The sequence below is a fragment of the Ictidomys tridecemlineatus genome, chromosome 9, assembly GCF_052094955.1.
Source record: "Ictidomys tridecemlineatus isolate mIctTri1 chromosome 9, mIctTri1.hap1, whole genome shotgun sequence".
NCBI classification, from domain to species: domain Eukaryota; kingdom Metazoa; phylum Chordata; class Mammalia; order Rodentia; family Sciuridae; genus Ictidomys; species Ictidomys tridecemlineatus.
Genome location: NC_135485.1, coordinates 68,753,876 through 68,774,887, shown reverse-complemented (window position 1 = coordinate 68,774,887; position 21,012 = coordinate 68,753,876). Strand labels below are relative to the sequence as shown.

At 52.7% G+C, this 21,012-nt stretch overlaps 1 protein-coding gene across 1 annotated transcript in view; it reads right to left on the bottom strand.

Annotated features, from left to right (window-relative positions):
• LOC144366446 (uncharacterized) overlaps positions 1 to 3,410 on the bottom strand; it is an 82,817-nt gene extending 79,407 nt beyond the window's left edge. Inside the window, exon 1 of the mRNA XM_078020726.1 lies at positions 3,196 to 3,410. Within this exon, the coding sequence (XP_077876852.1) occupies positions 3,196 to 3,410 (215 nt within the window). The remainder of the gene's footprint in view (positions 1 to 3,195) is intronic.
• Positions 3,411 to 21,012: the final 17,602 nt, after the last annotated feature.

Genomic DNA, 21,012 nt, shown 5'->3' with positions numbered 1-21,012 from the left:
TTCAGTGGGGACGAGAATGCTGGGGAGAGAGATGGAGATGTCACCTCAGTGGGGGGACGTTAGGTGGGGACCAGGAGGTTGTGGAGAAGTTGTAGATGTCACCTCATTGGGCAAGGTTCAGTGGGGACCAGGAGGCTGTGGAGAGGGACAGAGATGTCACCTCAGTGGGAGAGGTTCAGTGGGGACGAGGAGGCTGTGGAGAGGGATGGAGATGTCACCTCAGTGGGGGGAGGTTCAGTGGGGAAGAGGAGTCTGTGGAGAGGGTGGATATGTCACCTCAGTGGGAGGACGTTCTGTGGGGGTGAGGAGGGTCTGGAGAGGGTGGAGATGTCACCTCAGTAGGGGGAGGTTCGGTGGGGACCAGGAGGCTGTGGAGAGGGATGGAGATGTTACCTCAGTGGGAGGAGGTTCAGTGGAGATGAGGAGGCTGTGGACAGGGATGGAGATGTCACCTCAGTGGGGATAGGTTCAGTGGGGACGAGGAGGCTGTGGAGAGGGATGGAGATGTCACCTCAGTGGGGGGAGGTTCAGTGGGGACCAGGAGGCTGTGGAGAAGATGGAGATGTCACCTCAGTGGGGAGAGGTTCAGTGGGGACGAGAATGCTGTGGAGAGAGATGGAGATGTCACCTCATTGGGGGGACATTCAGTGGGGACCAGGAGGCTGTGGAGAGGGAGTAGATGTCACCTCAGTGGGGGGAGGTTCAGTGGGGATGGGGAAGCTGTGGAGGGGGTGGAGATGTCACCTCAGTGAGGGGAGGTTCAGTGGGGACCAGGAGGCTGTGGAGAGGGTGGAGATGTCACCTCAGTTGGGGGACGTTCAGTGGGGACCAGGAGGCTGTGGAGAGGGTGGAGATGTCACCTCAATGGGGGGAGGTTCAGTGGGGGTGAGGGGGCTGTGGAGGGGATGGAGATGTCACCTCAGTGGGGGGAGGTTTAGTGGGGATGAGGATGCTGTGGAGAGGGATGGAGATGTCACCTCAGTGGAGGGAGGTTCAGTTTGGATTAGGTGGCTGTGGAGAGGATGGAGATGTCACCTCATTGGGGGTAGATTCAGTGGGGACGAGGAGGCTGTGGAGAGGGTGGAGATGTTATTCAATAGGGATGGGTTCAGTTTGCTCCTGGTCACAGGCCTGACGATGCATGAGGACTTGGGTCCAGGGTTGCTGGTGGCTGCTTTCCTCCACCTTCTGTTTTGAATACCTGGGTGCAAGTGTCCTGTGGCACATGGCAGAGTGTGCGGGCTATTTTCTTGCCCCCTAGGTCCTCAGAAGGACTGTGTGGTGTACCTGCAGTGCCCCAGGAGCCTGCACCACACCTGGACCCTCTGGTGGAGACCTTGTGCCCTCAGTCTAACCTGGTGCCATGGTCATGAGGTGCACTGATTGTGTGTCAGGATGGGGACTGTGCCGGAGGGGTGTCTGCCAGCCTTGCCCTTCAACAAGGCTCTCAGTGTCCAGGACGTGTTCTGCTGGGGGCTGCACTGCGGTCCCCTGAAGCCTGTGATGCATGACCTGCGGGAGTGAGTCTGGTGACTGCCAAGGACAGGTTGTAGGAAGTGACACTGCTTGCCCTGTCTGGGACATGTGCTCTGGGGCCTGGCCACCCTCCTCATGGAGAGGCTGGAGGGGATCTGTGCTGGCACCCAGTTGGGGGCACATGTGTTGGCGACAGCAGCAGAGGGCCCATACTGGGGAAAGGAGCCCAGGCCCTGCTGTGCCTCCTGATGTCTGGGGTCTGTGGGAGCCACCACTTGGTGGCGTCTGCCATAGTCATTGTGGCCATTTGGTTTGCTGCAGTAGGTAGGGGAGACCGGAGATGAAGCACAGAGACAGGGAAGTGTCAGGATGAAGCGGCAGAGGAGGGCCCATCCAGGAGAGAAGGTAGATAGTGTCTGGAGAGGGGAGGGCTCCAGGGTCCTGCTGGGGAGGGGGGAGGTGGCTGGGGTCTCCTGGCGTTGCCACGGCTCTGTGGGGAGCAGGGCAGGGGCCGAGCAGAGAGCGGGAATGGAGTCAGGCCTCAGGAGGAGGGGCGCCTGGGGATGGGTCCCTGGCCCCCAGTGCACATTCTAGGGCACGGCTTGTGTTGCTGGAGTGAACCTGGGAAGGGGCAGGGTTCCTCGAGGTGGGCAGCGTCCCAGGGAAGAGGAGGACCCCACCCCGTCCTGTGCAGCTCCAGGGAAGGAGCCAGGGCTGAAGGGCCGAGGGTCCTGGGGAGTGGTGCGGCCCACCACCTGGGCCTCAGCTGCAAGTCCAGGGCCATGTGGAGGCTCCTCGGGGCCGGTGCTGGCCTCAGGGCTCTGCTTCCTCTCTGGGGGTCATCACCGCTCCCAGGCCTGGATGCCGGGACCCCATACAGCGCCCTCCCTCCCCAGTGCCCCCATGTTCCTGTCACCTGCCCCCTGCCCCATCTCCTCCAGGAAGCCTAGTCCTGGCCTCCCTTGGCTCCCTCGCCCCTCGGGAGTTCCTCTAGGAGCTCAAAGGCAGCTGTTGGAGGGACTGGCTGTGTGGAGGGCACACACTTCTGCCCGTGGCTGGTGGACCCACTCCATGGGCTCTGGGACATGTGGGCTTCCTCTGGTGTGGGGTGAGTACGTCATGGGACATGGGTGCTGATGCCCACCCTCCCAGCTGGGCCTGGAGGCCACCTTGGGTCTCCACCAGGCTAGCTCTCCCCTGGTAGGAACCTTCCCTGGGGGGTCCCACCCCACCCCAATGTCTAGAGTCGGCTGGGGGCTGGGGGCCTTGCCCTGAACCACCCAGCAGCTCCAGTGCCCCCCGTCATCCTGGGCACATGGAGAGCCCAGCTGGGTCTTCCTGGCAGGTGGTGGCTGTACCCGGTGCTGGTCGCTGCATGGACAATCAATGTGTTCTGGTTGCCTGGCCTGGCCCTGCCCATGCTCAGATGGCAAAAGTGGTGGCTCTTGCTGTGCCCAGCGTTGGTGACCACAAACCACCCACTGCCTGCTCCAGGACCCACCCCCACTGCCACATACGCCCCTGGCAGCCTCTGGCTCCCTGGTCCCCTGACTCCTGACGTTTCTCCATCCTTTTCTGAGGGGTTGGCCCTCTGGGTCACCTCTTGAGACAACCAGAAGGGTTTTCCAAGCTCTGCTTCAAAGTGGCCCCTCTGAGTGGAGGCAGGAGGTGGCCTGGGGGCCAGCCTGCTGTGAGGACCGTGAGTCAAGGCCTACCCACCTGGACCACTGTCCTGGGGCTGCCATGCCCCCTCCAGCTTCCCCAGTGCCCGCAGAGCCAGGCCAGCAGGGGCAGGACTCCGTGGAGGGGCCCCTCTGAGGGGGCTGCTGCTCCACCCCTGGGGAGCCCTGATGGCCGTGGTGGCAGGAGCAGTGGTGGTGGGCAGGTCCCATGGGGCCAGGGTGAGGCCCTTCTGGGAGCAGGAGGCACCCCATGGCCCCTGCCATCTGAGAAGCCCCAGGGGCACCACCTAGGACGGAAGGGTGTAGGACGGGGTGGGTGCTAAGAGGACTGCAGGCCCCTCCCTGGGGCCTCTGCATCCTGCTGCCTATGGCAGAAGATGGCCTCGGGGCCAGTCAGCCTGGGCCGGGCCCTTTACCTGTGGAGCCCTGCATTCAGGCCTGGCTTGGTGGGCGTCTCCCTGGAGGGAAGGACTTGCAGCAGGCCAGGGGCACCAAGGCCATGGGCTGGGACGGAGGTGGGTGATGAGGGGCCCTGAGGATGAGGCCTGGGGCATCCTGCACAGAAGCATTTGAACTGTTGGCCCCTGTAGCGGTCAGAAGGCTGCCAGGCAGACGGGTCCTGCTGGGGAGCTGTCCAGCAGGCAAGGACCCTTGGGAGGGGTGGGGCCCGGCTGAGCCTGTCTGGGGCTGCCCTGGGCTGGGTGAGCTGAGCCCCAGGGGGCTGGTCACCATGCAGACTGGCTGGATGTCTTCTGTCTCCCTGGGCTCCTCCTGGACATGGTGGGCCTTGTAGTGCCTTTGCCCCCTGTTCCTCAAGCACAAGGGAGGGGCAGGCTGATGGGCTTGGACTGGTGGCCCGAGATAATCCGCTTTGTCCCCGCAGCACGGCAGCAACGGCTCCTCGGCCACATTCGCTCTTATTGTCTATTTTCAGGCAGCAGCAGCAATTTTCGAGGCCACTGCCACTGCCCACCACCCGCTATCTCGCGGGTCACCTGTCACTCCAGAAAGGTCAGCAGCTCATTCACAGTTCCATCACTTCACATGAGCAGGTGAATACGCTTTCATCTGCCGCAGCCTCTGTGTGGAGCAGAAGCCCCAGCCATCGTCCCTTCCCGGCTTGGGGAGCCGACAGTGCGTGGTCATTCCTGTGCCCTGCCTGCTGCCTAAACAGCTTCCACAGGGAGGCAATTTGGGGAGGTGGCGCATCCGGGGCGCCTTCCTGCCCTGGCCTCGTAGGAGGGAATTATCCAATTACTCCCTTGGGGTCCAGCTCAGCTGCCATGTCCACCACACCGCCTGCTGGGCAAAGCAGGGCGGGCCCTGTGGTGCCGCGGACAAGTTAGTCCTCCAGATGCCCCTGCACCCCAGGGACCACCCCACCTTGTGACCCCCAAGTCACCCAGCCTCTCACTCACCCAGTGACTGCCAAACCCGCCTGGCAGCCATTTCTCTCTCTGGGCATCTTCCTGGAGGCACCAACCTGCCTGGGGAACCAGGGAGCCCCCTTGGCTGGGCGGGTGCTGGCCCCATGCTTGGCTGTGGGGCTGAGACTGTAGTGGGGGGCTCAGTTTGGATCATGAGCAGTGGCAGTGCGGTGTGCCCTCCTGGGACGCTGTGCCCCTGCTGGGGTGGTAAAGGCTGTGGGGACCACTTTCCTCCCTTAGGACATTGGCACCTCCCTTCTCCTTCAGACCAACATGCCGACCAAGCTCAGCCAGCCAGCCTGGCCTGCCTTGTCCAGCTCTGTCCAGATCTCTGAGGTTTGGGGTCACTCTCTTGGCCTCTCTGAGCTTCATCTCTTCACAGTGAAGCACTCAGGACTTCGTTCTAGGCCATCCTGGGCTGGGGGGTCCAGGAACCATGCCCTTACCCCTGTGGGCTCCTGGTTGGCTAGCTCCCAGAGGCACACTGAGACCTGGGGGCCTGGCTCTGTGGCCCTTCCCACTACACATTGGTCTTGGCTGTGTGGTGCAGCTTGCCCTTCCCACTTGAATCCCTGGCCCCTTCTGGGTTCCTCCCAGCACTTGCCAGGCTCTGCCTTGTCCTCACAGACTGGAGGTCTCAGGACTTGCAGGGAGCCTAGGACCTGGACCCCAGAACTGGAGGGATGGAAGGAGGAGAGAGGGGACAGGTGACTGAGTGAGAGCTGCAAGGAGGCAAGGGTGGGCCAGGGCTAAGCTGAGAATCCTCCAGGGGAGAATGAGCTCAGAGACACAAGGTCTCTGCCCTGTGGGAAAAAGAGCCACTCATGGTCTGAATCAAAGGCTACCTGAGCCCTCTCCATATCTGTGCATCAGCTTCAAGAACAGCCTACTGCTAGGGGCTGGCCCTAAGCTCTGTAAAATAAACATTCAGTTATCTACCTTTCCATCCATCCATAGCCGTCCATCCATCCATCTGCCCATCCATCTATTCAACTATCCATTCATTCATCCATCTACCCATCTACTAGCCCTTCACCATCCATTATTAACCACCCATTCATAACCATCTAAGCATCCATCACCAACCATCCATAACCATCCATCCATCACCATCCATACATAACTATCCCTTCATCCATAACCACCCACCCACCCAACCATCCATCCATCCATTCATTCATCTGTCCATACATCTATCCAATTATCCATTCATCCATCCATCTGCTCATCTTCTAGCCCTCCACCATTTATTACTAACCACCCATCCATTCATCCATAACCATCCATCCATCCATCCTTCCATAACAATCGATAACCATCCATCCATCCATCCATCCAAACCATCCATCCTTAATCACCTATCCATCCATTAATAACCATCTATCTGTCCATCCATAATCATCTAACCATCAATCCATCCATCCATAACCATCCATCTATAGTCATGCAACCATTCATCCATAACTGTCCAACATCAATCCCTAACTATCCATTCATCCATAACCATCCATAACCTATCTATCCATAACCTTCCAACCATTCATCTACAACTATTCATCCATCCATTCATAACCATTCATCCATAACCATCCACCCATAGTCATCCATTCATAGCCATCCACCCATAATCTTTCATCTATAACCATCCATCCATTCATCCATCCATCACTAACCATCCATCCATAACAACCCACCCATAAGCATCCATCCATAACCATCCACCCATAACCATCCACCCATTCATCCATTCATCACTAACCATCCTAACCATCCATCCATAATCATCCACCCATAACCTTCCATTCATAACCACCCATCTGTCCACCCATCCATCCATCCATCCATCACTAAACATCCATCCATAACCATCCATCCATCCATAACCATCCACCCATAGCCTTGCACCTATAACCATACACTCATAACCATCCCCCCGTAACCATCCATCCATTACCATTTATCAATTCATCCATCCATCACTAACCACCCATCCATAACAACCCACCCATAAGCATCCATCCATAACCATCCATCCATTCATACATCCATCACTAATATCCATCCATAACTATCCATCCATAACCGTCAATCCATTCATAATCATCCACCCATAACCTTCCATCTATAACCACCCATCCATCCATCCATCCATCCATCCATCCATCACTAAACATCCATCCATAACTACCCACCCATAAGCATCCATCCATTACCATCCACCCATAACTACCAACCCATTACCATCCATCTATAACCATCCACACATAACTATCCATCTATAATCACCCACCCATAACCATCCATCCATAACCATCCATCCATAACTACCCACCCATAAGCATCCATCCATAACCATCCACCCGTAACTATCCATCCATAACCATCCATCCATAACTACCCACCCATAAACATCCATCCATAACCATCCACCCATAACCATCCATCTATAAACATCCATCCATCACTAACCATCCATCCATAACTACCCACCCATAAGCATCCATCTATAACCATCCACCCATAACCATCCATCCATAACCATCCATCCATAACTTCCCACCCATAAGCATCCATCCATAACCATCCACCCATAACCATCCATCCATAACCATCCATCCATAATTACCATCCATAAGCGTCCATCTATAACCATCCATCCATCACTAACCATCCATCCATAACTACCCACCCATAAGCATCCATCCATAACCATCCACACATAACCATCCATCCATAACCATCCATCCATTCATCCATTCATCACTAACCATTCATCCATAACCACCCATCCATCCACCCATCCATCACCAACCATCCATCCATCCATGCTATCAGCAAGCTCACAAACTTCAGCAGAACACTAGTGGGGCTGGCCATGGCCTTGGCATTGGAGAGAGCCCAGCAGGCCCATTCAGGAGTCTCATCCCCTGCAGAGCACACAGTGCTGCCTGTGACTTCACTTTTGTATCCATGGACAGGTGACAACATGAGTGGAAGGACAGGTCAGGGGCAAGGCCATGTCTGGTGACCCCACCCTCTTCCCGATGTCTAGCCTGGCGTCCCCTGATTCACTCCTGTGCATTTTTTTCTAGTAACTCTCCAGGGCAGAGCCTGGTCCTCCTGGGCTCATGGCCCTGCCCCTGCCTAGGCTGTTCCTCAGAGCAAACCGGCTGCCTGCCCACCGGGTCACTCTTGCCTTGCTTCTGAGCACTCTGCTTGTCTCCCAGCCCTGGGGGCCCTGCCTTTGGGGACAGATGCTCCCTGAGGTGGAGATAGAGCTGATGAGGGCAGTGAGGGGAAGGCTGCCCTCAGGCCTCTGCTGGACACACGGGGCAGGCGCAGGACCACCTGCAGGGAGCTGGGCACTGGTGGAGGGCTTCCTGGGCTGCACCACCCGCCGCGTGTCCTGCCCAGTGCAGCCCCCGCCATGTGGCAAGCAGGGCATTGGGGGGCACTGCCTTCCAGCCTCTCAGATCACAGGTGATGAAGGGCTTCAGGGCCAGGGAGGGATGGAGGAAGCGGGACCCCAGGGTGAGGGAGAAGGGCACCGGCCACACGCACCCCTGCACAGGCATCAGGGGAGAAGGGAGGATAACTGATGGGTAGTATTTTAAGGCATATTAACCCAATTACAAGTATATTTTTACAATCGTGGCTCCAACATTTATCATGCAGCATTTATTAGCCCTGAGCCGGGCTGTGTCAAGTGAAGGCTGAGAAGCAGGAGCTTTTCATTAAGCTCTGCCCGCGCCAGCCTCCTTCCCACGACTCTTAAACCGCATGATTTTATCAAAATCTTCGGATATTGAAGCAATCACTAAAAGGTGTCGGGGAATTAAAATGTTCTGTCTCAGTGAAAGAGATACACTTCTTGTAACATATATCAGTGGCTCTTTTTTTTTTTTTTTTAAGACACATTACTATGCAGAGAAAAGGCATCAAACGCAGGAGGGGCGTTCCGGAAGAATCCCGTGGCAGCAATTCCTCATGCTTAAAAATCATCTTCTGAGGGACATGGGCTTGGGGCTCATGCCCTCCTAGGTGCTAAGAGGGGGTTGTCCTCTCCTTTCCTCTCACTCTGCATCCCCAACCTGAGTGGTGGACAGGGCTGCGCGCCCTGCCTGTCCCCTGGGCTGGGAGGCAGCCTACCCCAGGAGCAGGCCCTGGGGCTTCCTGTGTGAATGGTCCCAGCTGCTGCCCCTCAGCTCCTGGCTTTCTAGGCCCTGTTCCCGAGATAGTTCCACAAAGATCCTTGGCTCTGCCAGGGGTGCCAGGCCACATGCTGCCCTGGGCACCTCTGAAGGCTTACACGGCATCGCCGGTGGGGCATTGGCCTGAGAGACAGCACAGGCAGTGGGGTCCTGGGTTTCATAGGACACTGAGGTCAGCACCAGCTTAGTCCCTGTGCTTAGACATCCTCCTGGCTCCTGGCTGACCATGGGGAGCCCACAGGCAGAAGTCCACAGGGGCTTGGACAGGGCACAGGCAGGTGGGTGTGAAGGGGCCAGGGGACCAGCAGCCCTCGGCTCCCCTCAGCAGGTTGGCATCAGGCACTGGGTCATCTGGGCTTGGGGCCTGGGGAGGGCAGGTGGGGACGGGGCCTTGCCACAGCCCTGAGCAGAGGTTGTGGGACACACTTGGTGGCCTGATGGGGAAGTGGGGAGGCGGCCCTTCTGGGTGGGCCCTGTCACAGAGGCCCTGCCTCACTCTGCCTCCTTTGTGAAGAAGTTTATCTTGAAGGCGATGGGGCTGAAGAGCTGGACATAAGGTGGAGTCCTGTGGATGAGAAGACGCCATGGCCATCAGGGACGAGACGCCTGGGAGCACTCCACGGAGAAGGAGTAGGACTGTGTGGTCCTCGGGTCACAGAGGGGTGTAGGGTGGACTCTGGCTGGCTGGTGAGGGTGTGTGGCTGTGATGCTGTGTGGTGGCCCTGCGGGACATGGTCTCAGGGGTGCAGGCCTCTGCTCACTGTTTCTCACAACTGTACCTGAGCCTCCAGGAGAGCTGCCGTGACCCCCACCCAGCAGAGGGCACTGGTGTAGGAAGAGCACCACCCCTCCCGCCCCCCGCCGAGAACCTGGTGCAGGGACAGCCCCGGGGCAGGTGGGGTGCAGAGAAGCCTGCTGGCTCTGAGCACACGGACCCCTTGGGCTCTTCTCAGACTCTCCCTGCTGGTCTGCCTCCCTCACGGGTCTCCCCAGGGCCTGGCCCAGAATGCGTGGGAAACCCGGAGAGGCTGGACCAAAAGGAGAGGCTGTGCGGGGTGCCTGTGGGGGAGGTCCTCCCTGCCCGCCTCCTGGCCACTGAGTTCCACTGGTCAGCAGGGACAATTGATCCCTTCCAGGAGCAGCGGCATCTTGGGGCTGGGACAGGTGTCTGGCCCCTATGGAAGGTGCATGGAGAGGGCAGGGTTAGCTCCTGACCCGTGGTGGGTTGGCCGTGGGCTCAGCCCTCAGAATGGCTTGGGGCTGTGGCCCATGGTGGTCCCTGGGCATGGCCCCATCGCTGAGCCTCATTCCTCCTCCACTTCCCCACCCAAAGCCCAGCTCAAGGGCAATGACCTCCCTGTGCCACATGGGTCGGGACAGACTTCAGAGTTAGCGTTGGGACAGCACCTGTTGGCCCCGCTTCTGGGGGCTAGTCTCACCTGAGCTCAGGCTGCCTTAGGCTGAGGGAACCCTGGTGTCACACTAGCCCTGTGAGGCCCCACTCAGAATTTGGGCCATGGAGAGAAACCGCCTGGTCTCTGGGTGGGTCAGGACAAGAGAGAGGAGGGACCGAGGGCCTGAGTGGACCCCAGTTGGGCCACACGAGGCCTCAGCATGGGGAGCTGCAGTTCAGTGTCCTTCTGTGCCTGGCTGTGGCTGGCTGTGGCTGGCTGGGGGCTGTGACTCCCCAGAGAGGTCCTCCCTCCTGGGGTGGGCCCACCATGAGGGCCCCAGGTAGGCTTGTTCTGCCAGACCTTGGCACCTGGCTGGGCATCACTGGGTCTGCTCAGAGGTCAGTTATCTGCCAGTCAAAGCCATTAATTTGTACGAGGGGCCATTTCCCAGGGCTGCCCATCCGGTCCCCGCCGACAGCCACTTAGCCTACCCTTGGGTTCCCAGGTGCTTCAGGGCCACCACTGGGGTAGTGGTGGCTCCAGGTGTAGCCACCAAGGAGACCCAACTGCTGCCTGTCCCAGGGCAGGCACCGCTCCTAGCACATAGAGTCCTCCCGAGTCCCAGCCTGTGGGAGCTTGGCAGGGGGTGAGTGGGTACCTGTAGTCTGTGGTCACTGCCCAGTGGTCACCCAGGGTTGTGGCATTCTTAAAGATGGTGGCCCCGAGACTCTGCTGCCGACCCCTGAGCTCAAGGTGAAGCCTCAGTGGGGCTTCAGTGAACAGGTCGTGTGTCTGTCCTGCTGGTGGTGAGGGCAGCAGAATGGCCAGGGCACAGGGCTTGTCCAGGGTCTGGCCGGGGCTGCCCGTTTACAGGGAGTCCTCTTTCCCGAGCCCCAGGCCCCCCTGATGCCCGCTGAAGGAGGTCCCAGCTTTCCCAACCCATAGGCCTTCCTGATACTGGTGTCCTGGGCCCTCTACTTCGTGAGGACAGAGAACAGGCCCAGGACAAGGACCATCCTGATCAGGATGACAGCCGTCCTGCCTGAGAGCTCCTCTGCCCCACGGCCCTCAGGCCATGCCATGTCAAGGGGGAGCGAATGGCAGTGGGTGGGTGGTCTCCGTGAAGCCCCACTAGGAGGGGACACAGGGCTGGGCACAGGGTCCTTCCATGCTGCCAGAAGCCTCAGGCCCTATGGGACCCCAGGATGAGCCTGCGTCTGCCTCCTTCCACCTCTGCACTCTGTGGGTGGCTGGGGGGATCTTCCCAGGAACTCGGCTGGCCTGGGGAAGGTGGCGGGCCCTGCAGGAGGCCGTGGGCTGTGGACTGTCTGCCTCTGTGATTCCTGCTTGTCCTCATCACTGACTTTGCCATGGGTCAGGAGTTATCCTGCCAGTGTCTTTTGTGTTCTAAATTTAATTGTTGCTCTCCTTTTCTTCTTAAAAAGATCAGTAAAAACTGTTAATTTGATCAATACTTAATTGTTTTCACCCAGAGCATGTTTCTTCTGCTGGCCCGTGATAAGCAGGCGGCGGGGCAGAGGGACAAGTAAATTGTCAGGAATTTCTCCGCTCTCCCGCGGCCACTCCACCACTTAGAGCCGTATAATTTATACCCCGGCAGTCGCTCTGCAATTACCCTGTCTATTGCTGTCGACAGTATCGCACTGTCTTTTAAATAGATCTGGCTCGGCTGGTCCAGACGAGCCAACAGGACAAATGACACCATCCCTCATTCCGCAAGTCCTGGAGAGATAAGTCCCTTAAAGAGGGGGCCATTTATCAGCTGATACGAGCTGGGTACTTACAAGCCCACTTCTTTGTTTGGGCCCTTTTCAGATTTCCAAAGCTATTGATCTGCCGAGGGGGGGGTGCTGGGATGTGGGGCAGGGTGTCCAGGGGTGGCCCCGAGGGCCTGTGCTTGCCCCACACAGCAGAGCATCCTGGGAGGGGCCAAGGGGGTCTCCAGATGCGCACCTGGCCTCAGTGGGGCCTGGTGTGGTGCCGACTCCCGGTGGAGTCCATGCACCTCAGTGGGTTTCTTTCCTTGAGCAGGTGAGGATAGGGTCCTGTGGGAAGAGGTGTGGGTGGCCTTGCTGACCCCAGACCTCGGAGCTGCAGACTGCCAGCCCTTGGGTCCCACAGGCCTTCACTGGGCAGCAGGTGTGGCTGGTGGAGGCAGAAAGGCCTCGGGTGCCTCAGGCCCTGCCCGGGACCTGGTCCTCTACTCACTGAACCCATGTGCTGTCCGTTTTCCCTGGAGCACACATGCCGGTGAGCACCGATCCTCACAACCATCGGCCGGAGGCCTGCACTTTGCATAAGAGAGAAACTGGACAGCACGGATGGGCAGGGTGGCTCTAGCAGGGGTGACCTGCCCTGACTCGAGAGGCCCCGAGCAGGCCTCTGGAGAGGGCACCCCGCAGCAGCTGCAGTGAGGTGCTCTCTAGTGGGCAAGCCTGCAGCACGCCTGCCTTGGCAGCACCTGGAACCAAGGCCAAGGTCCAGGCCCATAGCCCTGTAGCCCACAGGGGACCAGGGGTCAGCATCTGGAGAGGCCGAGGCTGGTCTGACTCTCGGATTCTTACACATCCACCTTGGGTGGGCTCAGGCCTCAGTGGCTTGGGTGCTCGGGGCAATGGCAGGGTAGGCCAGGGCCTGAGGACCCCTACCCAGGGCCATCCCTGGAGTGGTGACTAGGGGGAGGTGTGAAGGCCCTGCAGACCCTGTCCCTTGCTCCTGGTAACAGCCGTACCTGCTTGGGTGGAAGGTTCCCTCTAGCTGCTTCCGCAGGTCAGACCCTGGGCCCTGGAGCTGGGCAGGTGGCACTCCTCTAGGCCCAGTGTGCCAGCTCAGCCCAGCTCCTGGGGCTATGATGGCAGTGGTCAAGGATCCTGGGGAGTAGCCCTGACCTCCGTTGGGGCGAGGTGGTGAGGTACTGTCCCTGAGTCACAGGCTCAGTCTCCTTCTATGGTAGCTGCTCCCAGGGGGCACACTGCCCTTCCACTCCTCCCCACCCTGCCCCTGATGATTTTTTTAATTTTTTTTTCTTTTTAGGTGTAGATGGACACAACACAATGCCTTTATTTTTATGTGGTGCTGAGGATGGAACCCGGGTCCCGCCTGTGCTAGGCGAACTCTCTCTTGCTGAGCCGCAATCCCAGCCCTAACCCCTGAAGATCTTGTTCCCTCCCAGTGGCTGTGGTCCTTCCCTGTGGTCCCATGGCTTCTCCCCCCTGAGCCTGGACCACCTCGCCTCTGCCTGGCCTGGTCCTGAATATGGGACTGGGCTGGGGCAGGACCAGCCTCTGGAAGCTGAGGGCGGCTGGTGCTGAAGTGGATGCTGGTTGTTTCTAAGTGGGCTTCGGAGGACCACAGCCGAGAGCCTGGACCGCCCAAACCCGTGCCAGGCTTCCACGGCTGGCCCGTCCCCACCGCTGCTCAGGAAGCCTGGGTGCTTCTCCTCCAGAGCTGCAGTGATCTGTGTGGTCCCCACCATGTGCCCGAGCCTCCCTGCAGGAGCTGTGCCCTCCCGGCCACATGGCCACCACAGGCCACCTTGCTCCCACACTGCCTTCCTGGCTGGCTGTCACTCCACAGCGAGATGGATGGGAGTGTGGAGCTGGACGGGGCTGATGTGGGGATACACAGCGGCCATCTGTTTGGTCTTAATTTAGAAAACCTTCACGAGATTGTTAGGCGGCAGTGCACTGTGGTGCCCGATGGTATCCAGTGGGTTCAGAGCTCAGTCCTTAGTTTATCTCCCTGAGCGCTGCATTACCACACAGGCACGAGGGCCCAGCTACACCACAAAAACAAATAGAAATGATCTTTGCAGCACCTCTCTTTAAAAATAGCATCCATTTATCATCCCGCTGGATGGCCCTGGGCTGTGCCTGAGGTCTGGGGTGACCGGCAGTTGGGCTTGAATGTCTGCCCATTCACCTCCCTCCATTCCAAGAGGGGGCTCCAGTGCTCCTGCAGGTAAGGGACCCTAGTCCCCAACTTCCTGACCTGTAAGTAAGCGGGGCTCTGGCGGATTCCTCAGCTCAGGAATCTGGGTTTCCTTCTGACGCTGAGGTCCCTCCTTGGCCACTCTATGGGGGCTCATGCTCTTTCCCTGGGACCCCAGGCGCCTGGGTGGACCCTGAATGCACAGCTGGAAGGAGCCGCAGGAAGGGGAGGGCCTCTGGCCGACCACATGTGCAAAATGAGGCAGGACCATGGGTTCACTTCTCAACCATGAAAGACAGACGGGGGCTGGGTGAGCAGGTGGGCACTGGGCACGTGGGCAGGTGCTGCAGGAAACTCTGTCAATGCACCACATCAGGCTGGCACCACGGCAGGAATGTCATGGGCTGGGTGCCCTGTCTTGTTCTGCCTCCCTCCCTCCTCCTCTGCTCCTGGCTCTCTAGGTGCCCAAAGGGTGTGGCACAGAGAGGGGCTGGCCTGCCCCTGGGTAAACACCTGCAGGGCCCAAGGCTATGGTGTTAAAGAGGGAGAGAGGAGGGATCTTTGCAGCCCTGGAGAAGGAGAAAAGACAAAATAGGCCAACTACACAGAAATTAGAAAACTCAGAATGAGAGGGGTCTACGGTGCCAGCAAGTACCGGCTAAATCTGGCGCAGGGCTGATCTGATAGCAGGGACCCGCACAGTGGGGGGGAGCCAGCAGGACATATCAGCGTACAGAAGCACAGAGAGACCGAAAATAAAGAGACGGACAAAAGATACACAGGCAGATAAGATCCAGAGAAATTTGGGGTAGTGATTCTAATATCTGACAAATACAATTAGGGTCAAAAAATCACAAGGGACAAGGAAGACTAGACACTTGCTCAAAAAGACAATAGGCAGGAATATAGAAGGACTATGTATGTATATGCATTAAGTAACACAGTCTTCAGGGTTCCCTCAGCTGTGGCTGAAAACCGCCAGGAGAAATACTCAAATACATTGTGGTATTTGGAACTTTCAACAAACTTCCTATAAAACGATGATGTATGTGAAAGCAGGCACAGGTCCTTGCATTTCAATGTTACAGTAGATCCAATTGCATATGATCTTCCAATTTACACATCCCATAGACAACACAGGTTTCTTCTGTGTGAAAATCAGTCATAGAAATTGGCCACGCACTAGGCCACTGTCACGGCCAGCTGCAGAGGTAGGCACAGCTAAAGCAGACACACCAGAAGTGGGGTGTCAAGTTCAAAAGATAAGAACAAAAGTCAGAGAAAAGGGAACAAACTCAACCTTAAAAGCCAGAGGAAACTTAAATAGATAAATAGGCCAAGACTGGCAGATCTCAAGCAAGACTGGCAAGAAAGGAGAAAAGAAACACGAGATGGACATAGAACAAAACTGGAAAACAACTGCAGAAATACTAGAGGAAATTCATGAGTGACTATACACCAATATGTTCAGAAAACCTGGAATGAATCAATTTCTGTGAAAATATGAAGTGCTCAATGGACACTCGAGTAAACAGAGAATTTAAATAGACCCATATCCACGAGAGAAACTGCAACAGGGAACAAATGACTCCCACCAAAAATCCTCAATAAAGACTAATTATTTCTTATGTAAACTTTTTTATAGAATACAAGAGTAAGTCATCTCGGCTCATTTTATGAGCTAGTGATACCCTTACTCCAAAATCAGAAACGAAAGGACAATTATGAGCTTTTCAATAAAAATCCTAAATAGAATATAACCAAGCCCAAGGATTTTTATTTTATCTTATCTATATTTTTTCATTGTAAAATGGATTTATTCCAGGAATGCAAAGATGGTTTAACATGAGAAAAATCCTGTCATGCACCAAAATGTGCTTTATCTCATGAATCAACTAAAGGAAAAGACTACTGTGAGTATAGATAAAAACAATTTGATAATGTTCAATCCCTATTTATGGTTTAAACTTACAGGAAACTAGAAATAGATTGAACCTTTTCTGAACTTTATCAAAAGCTACTGGTTTAAAGCCTGACAGCAAACATCAGTGTTTATTAGAAAACTTTCTCTGGCATCCCTCATACATCAAGAGTTAAGGTGACAGAATGCACCACTGTTGCTCAAATTTGTCACCAACAAGAGTAGAATAAGACAAGAAAAAATAAACTAGGACACTGAACTGAAAAGGGAGGGACTCCCCACCACAGTTCTAGGAGAACACGGTTACCTGCATAGAAACTCAACGAGATCAGCAGACACGTTAGAATTGGTAAGAGACTTAGCAGTGCCTGTGGATACAGGGTCATTGATTAATGTCAAGTGGTGCATAATTAATTATTGCACTCGTTTTCTTGTAGCTGCTGTAGGTCAGGGGTTTAGGAGCAGTGTGGTCCAGTGGGTCTGGCTCAGAGACCGTGTGGGCTTGAGATCAAGATGCTGCTGGAGATGCATCATTGGAGGACCTGATTGGTAGGAGGACCTGCTCCAAGATGATGCATCACAGGGCATCAGCTCCTCTCTGGCACTGGTAGAAGGCCTGATTTCCTGACGAGGGGGACCTGCTGACATGGCTCCATCAGCATCCTCGTGACATGTAGCTGGCTGTCCCTGAGCAGGTGACTACAGAGAGATCAGGCAAGAGGACACTGAGGTGACTTTTACAGCCAGTTCTCCAAAGTCACACACTGCCATTCCCACCATCTCCTGAGAAGAGCATCACTACCTCTAGCCCATACTTGGCAGGGGTATGCTCTGCCTTTTAAAGGAAGGGCTGCAGAGAATCTATGGACATATTTGATAAACCCCAATTATTTCACAAAACCACCCATGTTTTTCTGCACCAGCAATTTAGCTACAAAGTGTAAACATGGAATGAGGAACCTGCTGGAAATCCTGTGCTGTGAGAAGCCAGGCACAGGCTCAGAAGCAGCTCTGCAAGGCTGACCTTACTTCTGCAGCAGGGCATGCTACCCAGCCTGGCTATCAAGCACACCTGGGTGGGTGGTCCACTGACTTATTCCTAATGCAGTGCTGTCCCTTGCTCTGATAGGAGGAGCTGAGGGTTACAATCTACACAACTGGCTAATTTCAAAATTGGGGAGGGCAAAGGGAAGAACTATGGTTCAATTGGCTACAACTGGATCTTTCATCCCAATTAAGGCTAAATACTATATTCTGAGAATGGACCACTGGACTTTCTGTCTCTCACAGTTCCCTCTTTTTACACCCTTTGGCTGCGTTTTCATTTCTGTTCTTGTGCCATCCATCCTAGATATATTGAGTGGAAATCATCCATGGTAATGAGTTCTCCCCTTTTAGGAGACCAGGTAGGCATCCTGGTGATGAGGAGCACTTGGTAAGGTCCTTTCCAACTCAGCTGTAGCTTGTCTTCTTTCCAGGTCTTGATTAAAACCAAGTCGCCAGGCTGGAAGTGAACTGCAAACTCCAGAGGAGTCTGAGCAGCAGCTCATGATAATCATACCATAAAAAAAAGCACAGACAGGTCTCAGATTGGCTTAGAACACACCTGTGACTCTGACAGAGCTTTTTGCAATATTTATCAGACACTCCTGTATAAAGACGCTTCCTTTATAACCTCCCAGTTTCACTGAATTTCAGGAGGACACAAATGTACATCTCAGGTTAAAGAACCTGTCTTACCTTTTAAATGTCTACATGCAGCTGTGCTTTGGTTATACTCTCCTGCTGGGTGTTTAAGACCAAGTTGGCCAAAATTGGCCTTTTTTTCCTCTCTCTCTACTGTTAAAGTTAGCTGAGATTTGTCAGGGATCACACTTGGGAACTTGTGAAAAGCCTCTTGGCTCCTTTAGCTTTTCCTCTTCCAGTTGTGCCATCTGCCAGGATGGGCCAGAATCTTGCTGACCATGTGTGGCTTCCCTGGAAACATCAGGGACATTTCCCTCTCCAGTGACCCTCCTCTGCAGAATGTGCATTGGGTGGCTTCCTGTTCTCTAGGGTCCTCGTGATCTCCCAATCGGGAGCTCAGATGACTCATTGCAGTTAACCTTAGAAGGATCCTGTCATTCTCCTGGTTGACCTTAGAAGGCAAGACCCAGAATATTGGCTGCTTTTTCCTTGGCGCTTTTACTTCCTTGATTTTGGTCCTCAAGTTTTGGGTTGAAACATCCAGCAGGTCAGTTTCACCAGTCTTGGAGTAGGAGTACTGGGTTTTAACTTCAATGTCTATAATTTTATAGTTACCCCTTCCATTTAATTGTGGTCACTATTAGTACTGGAAGTACTAATACTTTATTAGTACTCTAATATTATTAGTATTCTTCCAGTACTTCCAGTACTAATACTTTATATTCTATCTGACTTTACATGATGGCTTCTTGCCTCAAATTAACTCAGGCTGTTCTTTTAGAAGCAGGCACTCTGCAAACACATTAATGGGTAGCAGTTATAAAGTTTTAAAGGAAAATAAAAAATGAAGTTAATAAAAGCAAAAACATTTCAGTTTGTGTAATAGATTTGAACCAAGAAGCATAATTTCTGTAATAACACCAATATGTCTTTGGTTTCTATTTTGCCTAACAAAGACCCATAAATTTATAACTTAATCACATAAGAGAGCTTTTCAGATTTACTTTCTTTTGAAACTCTTTTATAAAGAGTTTATATATTGAATACCTTTTATAATTTATACAATCCTTTACTTAAGTTTAAAGTTTTGTATTAGATTGTCTGTTTATTTTTGAGACCACAGTAACCCTTACAATAAAAAATCTATCCTTCCAGCATAACTTGAAATGTGCTTAATTCTGGCCTACTTTGAAGCCCTCCTAACATGGAGTGGGGTAAGAGGCAGAGCCTTATCTCAAGTGAGATGGAGCTCTTGACTAATTTTAGATGTTTTATTTCTGAAGCTGATCTTTGCCTCTTTTTAAAATAACATCTTATAAAATTTTTATATATAGTTTCCTGAGGTGATATGAATATCAGTTTACACAATGCAAATTACACCTGAAATTCAAATCAAATAAAAGAATTTTTAATTTTTTCTTTGTGGAAGAAGTGGCAAATGTTTCCACGTTTCACATTGTCAACCTTTAAATACATCAGAATCTTCTGATGCCTTAACTCATCATCCCAATGAATGCAGTAACACAAAATCTTTGTATATCACATGCTGGTGACAGGTTATTTTTACTTAATTACAAAACATCAAATGACATAAGTAGATCCCCAACTAAATTGTCACTTTCATGTAAGTCTGGAAGAGAAAACTACAGAAACTTTGGTTTGGAATATACCATCTTGGTAAAGAGTTATCCTAAGCTTTATATTTTAGAAGACTTGTATACTTCGATGCTATGAATATATCTAATATACAAAAAAGCCAATAATAATTAGTATCACAATTATACTGGTGTCCTTATATCAACTAAATTTAACTTTTAGAGAAAAATTTAAATCCACACTGTAGGTAACTATGACCACAGGTCTGCGTGTTAGCAACACTGACAAAAGTCAAAGTGTGACTTTAAATCTCTCAGTTTAAGAAACAGTGTCCATGGTCCAAACCAAACTTAGTCAAGGCACACAGAAGCCAGGTCTTCAAATGGCAGCTGGGCCCTTCTACGTTGGTTACAATGTATAAAAGAGCACTTACTGGTTACTTTGCCTGTAAACCTACATAAACTTTCATTTTACAAAATTATAATTAGACAAGGCTCAGACAGGTCTCAGATGTAAACACATCTCTGATGTAAACACATCTCTGGTCACATATATTTAGGGTATCAACTCTATTGGAAAGATGTAAAACAACAGTTGATTATTTAACCAGTTACAAAGTAATCATTTAGAAGACTTTAAAACAGCTACAAATTCTAAATCCGTTAAGACTTTATGTTCCTAAATATTAAAACCTAATAGACACAAGAAATCACCCTGATAGATAAGAGCAGATCAATGTTTTAAGCAGCCATGTTATTTCTGAACATAGAGAATTGGCTTATTAAAGCTGACCTTAGGGAAGAACCCTTGAATGCCTTTGTGCTGATTATGGCCCCTGGTCACACAGGACTTCTTGAGACTGGCCTTCCCACCCCTACTGCTGCCACCAAGACCCTCGAAGTGTGACTGCCCCTTGGTTTTCCCTTTCCTCTTGGACTGTAGCGTACTGTTCCTTCTAATTCTCCATGTTAAGATACATTTCCACACCGTGACTTTCTCACAACTCTTTTCTAGTTTCAGACCCTTTTTTAAATCTACTTTCTGAAAAAATACTTATGAACTTTGTGAATTTAGACAAATCACTCCTTTCAGCAAGGTAAAAAATGCTTTGTTTCACAGGTTTTAAAACACAGCTGGAACTTTTATATTCTTTGCATATAGAATTACATGTTAGAATTTTGACTCTTAGTAACCTTGCTTTCAGTGAAGACCCAGAAATAGTCTTTTCTCATTTACCAACAAATTATAAAAAAACATTTAATAGTCCCAAATATATTGTCTCATATCATTCAAGCCAAGAGTACTTGATTTCATATTCAACCATTGCTGTTTTAGTATTTTAACTGCAAAATCAGACATTTCCTCTAACGAGCACAATTATAAATGTTTATCCCATTCCGTTTACCCATGAAAATCAAGGTATCAGTCAAGTCTAGTTGACACCTTAAGTTGGCTATTCCTGCCAAGAAGAATCCTTAAAAGCAATGGACGTTGCACCTTAAGCATTTTTATGGAACCTAACACTTTCATGATTGGCCACCTAGAAAAACTTGTGTGTTAGTAATTTAAAAGATATCTTTAGTCTTATCCATTTAACCAATTTAAATCGAACTTTTCCTTAAAGGCTTAAGTCACATGAACTAAAAGGAATTTGGATTTTTTTTTTTT